General features: G+C 36.8%; 1 protein-coding gene across 1 annotated transcript in view; it reads right to left on the bottom strand.

Annotated features, from left to right (window-relative positions):
* Window positions 1–551: 551 nt before the first annotated feature.
* LOC149821864 (uncharacterized) overlaps window positions 552–12,490 on the bottom strand; it is a 43,616-nt gene continuing 31,677 nt past the window's right edge. The window contains exons 5-9 of the mRNA XM_089980184.1: window positions 3,973–4,164; window positions 2,714–2,856; window positions 1,164–1,263; window positions 987–1,088; window positions 552–821 (exon numbers count right to left, since the gene is read on the bottom strand). Of these exons, the coding sequence (XP_089836310.1) occupies window positions 759–821; window positions 987–1,088; window positions 1,164–1,263; window positions 2,714–2,856; window positions 3,973–4,164 (600 nt within the window). The 3' untranslated portion in view covers window positions 552–758. The remainder of the gene's footprint in view (window positions 822–986; window positions 1,089–1,163; window positions 1,264–2,713; window positions 2,857–3,972; window positions 4,165–12,490) is intronic.

Here is a 12,490-nt window from a genome sequence, read left to right on the forward strand (position 1 = left end):
GGGAAGGTTTTTTTTTTTGGATCTAGTCTCAAGTGATACTTTTAGTAGTTGTGCTTTGATTAATACGATCAAAAACCTATAATCACGTCATCTGGACAGAAGTATAGGCAGGTCTGAACTTGATAGTTTCTTTGAAATGGCTGTCCATTTTTAAAGGTTTTTTACAAAGATGAGTAGAATGTTGAGCATAAGATGAGGTCAACATTTGGGAAATTTCGTGAAATAATCTCTCTTTTTTTCAATAAGAAAAAAGAAGACGATTATAGCAATATGGCCAGAAACTGGTTCAGATGCTACATATTATCAGAAAGGGAAGTCCCTAGCTTGGCAAACGCAGAACCAACTAGATTATCAAGTGAACTGATCAAAACCAAATATGCGACTCGGCAGATAAGAAAAAAATGCCAGAATGTCGCAGTTTAGTGAAAATGATAACCAAGAAAGATCAACATGTCTGCAATCGTTTAGTGCTGTTGAGATAAAGTAAAACCGCCATCAAGTAGCAAGCCACTAGCAAAAATGGTATCAGAGAAACTAGGGGAAACGCCTTTGTCAAGGATAGCAAAAGCTGATTTCCTCATTTCATATTTTCTTTCACATATACCGAATAGATATATTTACTGGTCGAATACATGGCATTACATACAACACTCCTCATTCTGTCGTCATTAGCAAGCTGGTGACAATTTTAATTTCAAATCAAGATCATATGAACCAAAGTTACCAAACCGCCCCAAAAAGGATCTCTAACCATAATATCAATTGATGGATGACTTGCATATTGGACATGATGATCGTTGTCTCAGCCACGGATCAATGCACTGTCATCGTGAGTGTAAGAATCACACTTGAACAGACACACGCACACCTCAAAAGGGGAAAAAAAGAGAAAAGAGGAAGGGTAAAAGGAAAACAAGACAACAGAATTGAAGAGATGCCAGCAAGAAAGCAGTATCAGAAAAACCAGAAATTGGAAGAAATCTTACTTTTTTGTGAAATTTATGTAGGCAGGGGAGATGGCGCATATGATCTCCAGTAGACGGGGTTTCAAGGCAGATAGCACATACTTCTCCAAAATTGTTCTTCACCTGGAAAGAGGAAAGGTAGCAGAGAAGAAGGATTCTAATGCATATTTAGATACCAGTCTGTAAAAGATTGATTACCTGAATCTGTGAGAGGGGCAACCAATCGATCTGTTCGACAGATGCACCAGTGTGGCGATCATTGTCATTGTCATTGTCATTATCATAATCATAATCATCTCTAAACAGAAGTACCAACAAAAATTAGAAATTCACCAACTAATTCTCATTCTAAGGTAACACCAAAATCAGAACTTCATCCAACTAGCTTCCACTCTAAACTCAGAGATTTATCACTAGGCAGGGTGGACTAGGCAAAAATTAAGAAAAATATCAGAACAAAATGTGGTTGTAACCCAAAAAATACTCAGAACATGTAGCAGGTTAAAAGCAGGTGACATCCACAAACCCGTTTATAAAGTCTATGGTGCCATCTAAAAACCAATAGTGACAAAATCACTTAACACTTTTAGCTGCATGTAGGTTTCCGATATTAAGTGCAAGGCTAGCACAGGCATAACATTCTATGAGATCCCAACCTACAGCTAATAGCTTTATGATATTTACAAGTTATATAGAAGCGTATGTGTTACCCTAGCAAGACTTTTATGATGAACCCCAAGCAGATACAGAATAGAAGCTCAATGGGCATCATCAAGAGGCATGCTGACAAGACAAACCATGTTCATTTTTTTCCATCGACATTTTCACCATTTCAGTTGCAACTAAGCACATTGCTCTTTCATTTTCCTCATTTTACCTAGTTGAAATTGTGCACTGATACTACTGTTTTCACATTTCTTTTTCAATAAATTGACAACATTTTAATCTTATGATATGCCTCAAAGAGCCTCAAGTCTTGCAAAACATGCCTTGACCATCTTGGTCTCTACAAGAAAGCAGTCGATGGAGTTGCCAAGCATCAAAAGAGGGAAAAAAGAGCTACTAATATGTTTTATTTTCTTTGATCAATAAAGCTAATGTCACATGGACACATGACACATAGCAATTTTATGAATAGGAGGCACACAAACACATGCACAGGCATACACCATGTTAAGATTCCAACTCCAGTTGTTTAATCACATGGTACCAAGACTCGAGATCCCTAAGAAATACAAATATAGTCACATCAATAATAATTTACATAAAAAAAGAAAACACATCAGGTAGCAACAAAACAAGGGCACAACATAAGAAGTGGAACATGGATGAGGTCACAGACAAAGTAGTGACCATGCCCAACACGTCTGATACATCCATGAAGTCTCATGGTATGTCTGGTGTCATGTTAACAGTCTGTGCATGCTAAGTACACGAATAACTATTTTTTGCCAATGGTTTCCCTTGTATAAGGAATGGAGTTTGCGATAGAAACATTGTATATATTTACATGTTCATGATTTAGTCGTCAACCATTGCCCTTGATGCACTTTAATTTTTCTAAATGATGAAAAACCTTGACATAGTGAACACCACTCACGTATGAATAATAAAAAATCTTTATGATGCATGCTTTCAGAATTTCTGATTTCTAAAAACCTTCACAGGCAAAGGATGGTGGAGCAGAAAATGTAGAATACAACTGTGAATAAAATATAGTGCACCCCTTAATTGTACAGAATGCTTACTCATTAAGGTCCCTCAAAGTTCTGAAGAAACTGTGAGCTATGTCATCTGCATAATCATTAAGGTCCCTCTCAGTTCTGAAGAAACTGTCAGCTATGTCATCTGCACCAACTATACCATCCAATGCTTCCAGCAATTGAACTCTCTACATAAAAGGCACCGTTCAACCTTTGCTCACAAAAAAATAAAATGAACAAAAGTAGTAGCAAATAAAATACATGAAGAAATCTTGAAAATATTGTAGTATGGAGCATGTTTCCTACCTGGATATAAATCCATAATTTCCACGGATCCAACTTCGCAGTAAATTGGCGGGGAGTTACAGGGGGGTCGGTCCCCTGCCTGTAAGGTGGGGATTCGGGGAGGCAGATTTTTTTGGAGGGTAGTTATGTAATTTTACCCTAAACTCCTTGTTGTATCCAGCAACACTAGTAGACTCCATGTAAAATTCATAGACTCCTCCTATCTAAGGAGGCATCCTCCTTTGTATTGTGTATCCCAATCAATAAAGAAGAAGGCTCAGTGCGGTTGTTGACATAGGCAATTCTTGCCAAACCACATAAAATCCTTGTTTTCATGTGTGACTGTTTTTTCTCCTTTTGTTTTTTCGTGCTTGTTTCTTCGATCCATTGGTAGGTCAAATCATTGTTCCCTAACAAATATGGAATAAATTAGGAAGAAACACCTTGAAAGTGTAATATTCTCTTGTGACTGTGCACATATAGGGATGCAAGGGAAATTCAACAAGAAAGCAGGCACCTGCACATGCTCACACTCACGCATATACCCATCTTATTCCCCATGTTTTTCCTTCCTTTATTTCTCCTTTTATTATCATATACATTTTCTCCATAAATATCCAATGGTCTCCATCCAAGGTTTTATCCTCAATGATACTTTCTGAGTTGTAAAACTCCTAAAAAGACTCCACTAGTAATTGTTAGCCTCTCAGGCCATCCGGACACATTGACACACTAAACGTGTTAAAAGAAATATGCATACGCAAACACTAACATGAGAATGTACATCTGAAAGGTAGACCCAGCCCCTAACTGTATACACTATTTTTCTTCACTTTGGTGTAGATTTCGCTTCCACAATGTCATGGATCAAGATGTATGCCCATGCATAAAAAAACATAACATGCATAAAATATACATAAAAAAACAGATTTTAATGTCTACACAGCTATAGGCATTACTCAAGAAATTAATTTCAATTTCTGAAAAAGATAAATAAGAAATTGACAAAAGAATATTACCATTTCCAAGGACATGTTGGAGGGAAAACGATATCTTCTCCCAGCAGGTGGTGTAGAAGAGGGATGATGAATACTTCTCATCTGGGCCATCCTTGAGGAGGTAGGGACAGCATGACTTGCAGACCAAAGTGAAGAATTCTCAGAAGAATGCAACAGGAAAGGCTTATCAAAGTTTGTGATGGTTGAATCTCCCTGTAAAGTTCAGTGTACAAAGACAAAAATAGTAATCAATTGGGCTGAAAAGCTCAATTTAAACAAAAGAATAATACAATAAGACATCAAGAGACTGACATGCTTACATAAAGAACCAAATTGATATGTTAGTCGAGGATAATATCTTCATAATTTTTTCTGCAAGAGAAAAAGCTGTGCTCTAACTCTACTTGACAGAGTAAAAAAACACACCAACAACCTTGGAAGATAATATATATATATATATATATATATATATATATATATATATATATATACAACAACAACAACAACAACGCCTTCATCCCAAACAATTGGGGTCGGCGATATGAACCAAAAAGAAAATCATTTTGGGTCCTCCACATGAATCCTTCTCCTCCAATCATTTCTATCCAATGTCATGTCCTCGGTGAGGTTCAAAGCCTTCATATCCTTTCTTATCATCTCCATCCAAGTCTTCTTAGGCCTACCCCGACCTCTTTTAGCTAATATATTTTTCCATTTCTCCATCCTTCTAACCGGAGCATCATTAGGCCTTCGCCGAATATGCCCAAACCATCGTAAACGATTCTCACTCATCTTAGTTTCAATGGGTGCAATGCATACCTTCTTACGTATTTCCTCCTTCTGAATCTTATCTTTTAGTGTCTTTCCACACATCCATCGAAGCATACGCATCTCAGTTACACTCATTTTTTGAAAATGATGTCTCTTGGCAGCCCAACATTCCGTACCATATAGTAAAGCGGGTCTAATTGTCGTCCTATAAAACTTCCCCTTCAACCGCAATGGCATTCTACGATCGCACAACACTAGAAGGAGAAAAAAAGAAAGATACTTATCAGCTACAGAAGCCATCAACCACTTTGATTGACTAACAACACTATAACTAAAACCTCAACCACCAAAATCCAGCTTATGCTGCCCAATCACTCATCATAGCATTATCAGAACAGACCAGCAGAAGCGCCCTCACTCATCCGATTGCATGGATCACCCTTACGAAAGAAGGCTATGAGAGAGTAGCATTAGATAAGGTGTGTGACTGTGAGAACATAAAAGCAGTGGTATGCCCAAATGAAATATCAAATTACCTAAATTTCAAATTTTATTCCCTATAGAACAACAGTCATGACCTGAAACACGAAACCCTTACAAAACCATAACAAGATATGAAATTTTGATGAAGAAAAGCACATTGTATTAATGAAAGCACCTTGTATTGATAATAAGTGATACCTACTAGACAAGCAAACAGATGACAAGCTCTTCATTTAACTTATATTTTGAATGCCATGCCTGAAAAGCAAAAATAGGAATTGCAACCCGAGTGACATCCTGAGAAATAGGAAACACCAAACAGATTTATTTAGATGTACAAATCTGAGGACTACAATAACCAACTCACACAAAATGGTAGATCCTGATTTAAAAAAGATGTAGATGAAGCATTTCGAGGACTCTCTTCTTCAAACATCCATACAATGCTGGCTGTTAAAATACATGTGTATATCAGGGATATTTTTGTCTTTGTGTATAAACAGTCCAATAGGGGCTGTATTATACTATTTATTTTCTTTTTAGTTTTTTCGTTGTTTTTATTTTACTTTTGTTGACTGTTGGGAAGCAGTTCAACTAGTCGTTGGACTGCCTCCCTTTTTTTTTCCCCTTTGTGTTGTATGTATAGCTCTATAAATAGAGCTCTTTTGTAAAGTGTACACATGCTTTTTAGCATATGAGTTGTGAATATAAAGACTCATTTCTATCGTATTCTTGTGAGATTTATTCTCTTTGTGAGATTTTATTCGGTCCATTAGAAGCCACATTGTAATCATGCACTTGTGTAGCCCTTTGTTGGCATTGTGATTGTACACTTCTTGTTTCATTACATAGTATCAAAGCCTTGAGCTCTTATAGTATTGAAAGTTGTCTTAAGTTTGCTCGCTTTGTAGTGGTGGTCTTTTCAAATTTTGTTCTCCAACCACAAGTTTTATTCTTCAACATGGGTGAAAGAGAATCCGCCTCAGTCATCTCTTATAAACTCAACAAAAACAACTATTTGACGTGAGCTACCACAATGGAAAACCATATCAAGGGGAAAAAGCTTTGGGCTTTCGTTAGTGCTAATGAACCTCAACTAAAGCTAACAAGAAGAGAAGGAGATCAAGTCAAAGTCCTCTCCGAAGAAGAAAAGGAAAAGGCCTTGCAGAAATATCAAGAAAAAATAAAGGATTGGGAGGCCAATAATGCTCAAATACTCTAATGGTTTATAAATACCATGGAGTTCAAGATTGCAACTAACATTGCTAAGTTCAAAAAAGCTTGTGATGCATCGATCTTCCTAAGGAGCACTTTCATCCAAAAAAATATAGCAAAACTATATTATCTCCAAGACAAGGTACGTACTACTAAATAAAGAGATAAGAGAGTAAGAGATTATTATGGTCTATTATCTCCTATTTGAGATTTTGGGATGAAGGCGTAGCTGTTGTTGTATCTCCTATTTGAGATGAGTTGGCTATGTTGGAACAAAAATGGGAAGGTCTGGCTATTGAAATGAAAAAACAACAAGTTAAAAGAGAAAATCTTTTCTCTTTCTTATATGGTCTTCAACCGCAATTTGAGCAAGTTCGGTCATCTTTACTTCATAGGACCTTCGCTCCCTCTATAAGTGATGTTCTTGCCCAAATATGTCAAGAAAGAAACTAGACTTGGAATGCACAAGTCTAGTGGTGAGGTGTTTGCAATATCAAGACCCGAAAGTTTTGTAAAAACCTATATACCTCCCCACTTTGAGAAAAAATATAATGGAGAAAGACATAATGGGGGAGGATACAAAGGAGGATATAGGAAAGCAAAAATTATTTGTCATTATTATAAAGAACTGGGACACATAAGACCGGATTGTCCCAAACTCAAAAAAGTGGCCACGGTAAGTGAAGAGCCTCAAGAGTCAAAGAAATGAAGCAACTTCAATTATTTATCAATTGCTCAAATTGTAGAGACTGTTTATCAAATATTAAAAGCCACTCCATCTACATCAAGTGTCGTCATCTCTTTTTCTTCTCCTCCAAGTAAGCCTTCTAATTTTGGATTCAGGAGCATCTTTTCATATGACTCATTAAACTTTTTTTCGGTTTATCAAATTTTCGATTATGGGTGTAAAGTTGTCTTCTCATCTAAGGCTTGTTGGGTGCAAGATCTCAAGTCAAAAAAGCTAATTGGGCAAGGCCATAGAAGAGGAGACCTTTACTACATGAACTCTTTATGTCAACCTAAAGAATCCTTTTGTAACCATATCCAAAAAATTAACTTGGATCTTTGACATAAAAGACTAGGACATCCAAGTGTATCCAAACTATCTCTTTTTCCGTTTGTAGAAAAATTTTGTAAGGAAAAAGAATTCATATGTAAAGATTGTATACTTGAAAAAATACAAATGATACCTTTTGGATCTAGAACTTTATTAACTAATGAAAATTTTGAATTAGTACATTCGGATATATGGGGTCCCGCACCCGTTATGTCAAAAGGTGGTTATTCATAGATGTCTTTAGGAGGCACACTTGGATCTACTTAGACTCAAATTCAAAGTTTTCTCATGCTTTAAAAATTTCCACAACCTTGTTAAAAATCAATTCAACACAAATATTAAAACCTTCCGCTCCGACTCAAGGGGAGAGTTCCTTTCAAATGATTTCCAATCATATTAAAAAACTCATGATATTTTACATCAAAAATCTTGTCCAAGAACTCCTCAACAAAATTGAGTTTCCGAAAGAAAACATCGTCATATTATTGAAACTACTAGAACTTTACTTATTTCAAAAAAAGTTTCGAAGAAGTTTTGGGCCGAAGCCACCTTCACCGCAGTTTATTTAATAAATAGAATGCGTTCTCAAATTTTAGAAAACAAATCTCCAATTGAAAAACTCTTTAAAATTTCACCCGTTTTGAAAAGATTAAGAGTTTTCGGATGTAAGTGTTTTGTACTTCTTGGAAAATACAACAAACTCTCTCCTAATGCTATTGAATGTGTGTTTCTTGGGTATGCTGAAAATAAAAAAAGCTATCGATGTTATGATTCTAAAAATGATAAACTTTATGTATCTAGAAATGTTACATTTATAGAAAAAAAAGGGATTTGATCTTGAGAAAACTAAGGAAGAATCCGAGTACGCCCTTCTTGTTTGATTTATTGCCTAAATACATCATTGAAAATGATGGTGAAGATAATGATAATATTGAGTCAAATAATGACCTAAGTGAAAAAGGAAAACTAACTTAGAACATTATACAATACTCTAGACGTAATAATGGAAAACATCCATGTGCTTTTGAGAAGTATAGCTAACCAACAAATGTAGAAGAATCTAGCATTAAAAGATTTGAATGAATACCTAGACTGCCAAATAGGTTTGTATGCTATGAATCTTTCTCACCAAATTAATAGGGTCTGTCTTCTAGCAATCCACTCATATCATGAACCATCCAACTATAAAGAATCCAAAGATATAAGAGAATGAGTAGAAGCTATGAAAATAGAATTAGATGTTTTACATAAGGCTCATACTTGGAAAATCCAACACCTTCCTAAGAGAAAGAAGACGTCAAGATCTAGAAAGGTATAAAGCAAGATTAGTTGCAAAAGGGTACTCCCAAGAATATGGTATAGACTATAAGGAAGGACCCGCATGACCATTGTTATGACTTTAGTTGCAATAGCATCCATCAGAAAATGACCTATATATCAGTTAGATGTCAAGAATGCTTTTTAAATGAAAAATTAAATGAAGAAGTTTACATGGATCTTCCTCCTGGTCTGACTATTGAAAATGGAATGGTTCTTCATTTTCGAAAAGCTTTAAATGAGCTCAAATAAGCCCCTAAAGCATGGTATGATCGGTTTAGTGGAACTATGATAAATTTTGGATTTAAATATTGTTTTACTGACAAAGCACTTTTTGTAAGAATTACAGGTACTTCGTATTAGAATATGGGTCGGATATGGATCCTGTAGAGGATCCATATGGTTCACATGTATGTTATATTGTAATGTAATATACATTACTAACCCAGGGCAGTTTTGTCCATGTAAAAGAATTGTAAAACCTATTTTACCTTAATGATGTTTTAGTGCAGCCACTAAGTGAAAGTGTGAGGCAGCCGATTCCCAGCAAAATCAGAGCTCTCTCTCTCTCTCTCTCTCTCTCTCTCTCTCTCTCTCGATTTCTAAAGGATTTTATTATGGTATCAAAGCAGCGGTTGCTCTGGGATTAAAAGTGTCTTCATCGGGAATGTGAAAGGGCTTGTCCCATTGGCCACGATCTGCCTTCAGGCGAGCCTGCTCCTTCTCTTCTCCAGACAAGTTCATAGGGCTCCATTGGCCACGATCTGCCTTCAGCTGAGCCTTGCTCCTTATCTTCTTCAGACGAGTTCACAAACACCTGCTCCTTCTCAGGATCTTCACAAAAGCCGAGTTCCTTCAGCCGAGTCTGCTCCTTCTCTTCTCCAGACGAGTTCACACAGGATCTTCACAAAAAGCCAAGTTTCTTCAGCTGAGTCTGCTCCTTCTCTTCTCCAGATGAGTTCACACAGGATCTTCACAAAAAGCCGAGTTTCTTCAGCCGAGTCCTCCTCATCTTCTTCAGCCGAACCCAAAAGCTTATCTAAAATAGGTCGAGTTTTATGTTTTTCTCTTTCCTCTTAACTCATCTCGCAACATGTTTTGGGTGACAAGTCTATTTTCCTGTTAAGTCTATTTTCTTGTTTTTGCCTCTTGTCTTATCTTTTAATACTTTCCTGTTCCCTGGTTTTCCCAACCACGAATCTGTCTGTCACACCTACCCATTCTTGTTTATGTCAAGTTAAGATCTCCCATTCATTTTCTGTCAAGTTTTTCTTTATACTCACAAAGATATATTTCTCTTGTCGTGACATTGCTTTCTCTGTGACGATTTCTGTCAATTGTGTCAGTTTATGATAAAATAGTCTAGTTTCAGCCACTAGTGTCATTTTGTTCATAAAAAAAAGGGTCTCTGTCAACAAGTCTACAAATGGATACTTCAGCCAATTCGGGTCTTTCTTCCATTTTCTGGGGCAGCTAGTTTCGAAAAAGCTAACTACAAACAACTACCTGACTTGGAAAAGGCAAATTGCCCCTTTTATTCAAAGTCAAGATCTTTCAGGTCACTTGGATGGCTCCACTCTAATGCCTCTAGAATTTATCACAACCGAAGCCAAAGAGGATAGAGGATTGCCAAATATTATTCGCAACTCTGCGTTTGTTACTTGGATGAAATGCGACAAGGCCCTCGTCGCGTACATCACTTCCACATTGTCACAAGAAGTATTGATTTTCATTCTGGATGATTGCACATCTAAAGTTTTGTGGGAGGCTTTAGCTCAGACCTATTCTCATATATCAGAGGCTAAAGTGTTGTTTCTTAAACGTGAATTTCAGATGTTAAAAAAAGGGTCTATGAGCATTATTGAATTCTTAAATCAAGTCAAAAGCATCACAAATCAATTAGCCATGGTTGGGTATCCAATGTCAGATAAAGAAAAGGTGCAGCAGACACTGAATGCCCTGAGATCAGAGTATCATGTTCTTGTTACTTCTTTATTATGCTTACCTATGTTGCTTAGTTTTGAGGAATTACGTGCCAAACTTTTTCAGTACGAGATGACTCTGAAAAGCATGTCTGATGCTTCAGCAGGACAATCATCTACGCATGAGGTTCTTGCCACTGGGGTGATAACTGATCGTGCACGAGGAGGACGTGGCAGAGGCAGGGGAACTCCAATCCAGGGTGGACGTGGGTCATTACCTACACCAAATTCCACTGTCAGTTTTTCAAAGAATGTTCCCACATGCTGCCAGTGTAACAAACGAGGTCACATCAAAGCCAACTGTTGGTTCAAGCCACAAAATCGGAATAGAATGCAAAACAATAGAAATGTTGCTACATCAGGAACTGCAGATACATTTCGGGTCAGTAATGATGCTAAGGATCTTCTCTTATCTGCGATGGCCAACTTGAATCTGAAACATAATGATGATGGAATATGGTATGTTGACTCTGGAGCAGCAGCTCATGTCACTGGCAATGCAGGTAAGTTCTCTACTTTGACTCCCTATTTTGGTAAATCTAATATTGTAACCGGAGATGGGACTCACCACCCTATTTCAAACATAGGCAATGTCCTCATTCCTTTGTCTGAATCATTTATTCCTTTGTCTGATGTTGTTCATGCACCAAATATAAAGAAAAATATTGTCTCTGTTTCTAAGCTTGTTGACTCTACCAATTCATCTGTGGAATTTACTCTTACTTTTGTCTTTGTCAATGATCTTCAAACGAAGAAGATGTTCGCTAAAGGGGAGTGACGTAGAAACATGTATGTCTTCAATGAAGATCCAGCCTCCAGTGTCCTGAAGTCCAAGTTTGATCATGTCTCTAAAAGCGCCCTAAGTATATCCAAATGTAATAAGCCAGATCTCTGGCATTCTCGTCTTGGTCATTGTAGTCAAGTCTTTATTGAAAAGTTAGTGTCCAATGGTTTTCTTTCAGAGTTTGTTTCACCTTCATTGAAAGATAAAATGTATCCCAGTTGTCAGGTCTACAAAAGTCATGTACTTCCTCTTCATCAAATAAATAAAAGAGCCTTCATGCCCTTTGAGATAATATGTTCTGATGTTTGGGGCCCAACCCCCAATCCTTCCTCTTCTGGAAGTAAATATTATGTATCTTTTAATGACAGTTTCTCTCGTTTTACCTGGATATTCTTTATGAAACACAAATCAGAGGTTTTTCTTATTTTTCGTCACTTTCATGCTTATGTTAAAACTCAATTCTCCAAAAATATTCAAATTCTCCAATATGATGGAGGTGGTGAGTATTCCTCCAAAGAATTTTTAGATTTTCTCCAAAATAATGAGATACATCGCAGAGTTTCTTGCCCGTACACTCCACAACAAAATGGAATTGCTGAACGTAAACACAGACATATCGTGCAAAGTGCAATGAGTATGATGCATGGTTGTAACTTGCCCATTAGTCTTTGGACAAAAGCTTTTCACACTGCCACTCATGTGATAAATCGTCTTCCTATGCCTATTCTTGAAAATCAGTCTCCCTTTTATGTTCTCTTTGGTGTACATCCTGATTATGATGAGTTACGAGTTTTTGGATACACATGTTATGTACACATTGACAAATCCATAAGAACTAAATTTCAGGACAAAGCCTTTATATGCCAATTTGTAGGTTATGCAGATGAACACAAGGGTTACATGTGCTATGACCCTGCCAATAAGAACAAA

This window comes from Nuphar pumila, chromosome 11, assembly GCF_984573655.1.
Source record: "Nuphar pumila chromosome 11, dmNupPumi1.hap1.1, whole genome shotgun sequence".
NCBI classification, from domain to species: domain Eukaryota; kingdom Viridiplantae; phylum Streptophyta; class Magnoliopsida; order Nymphaeales; family Nymphaeaceae; genus Nuphar; species Nuphar pumila.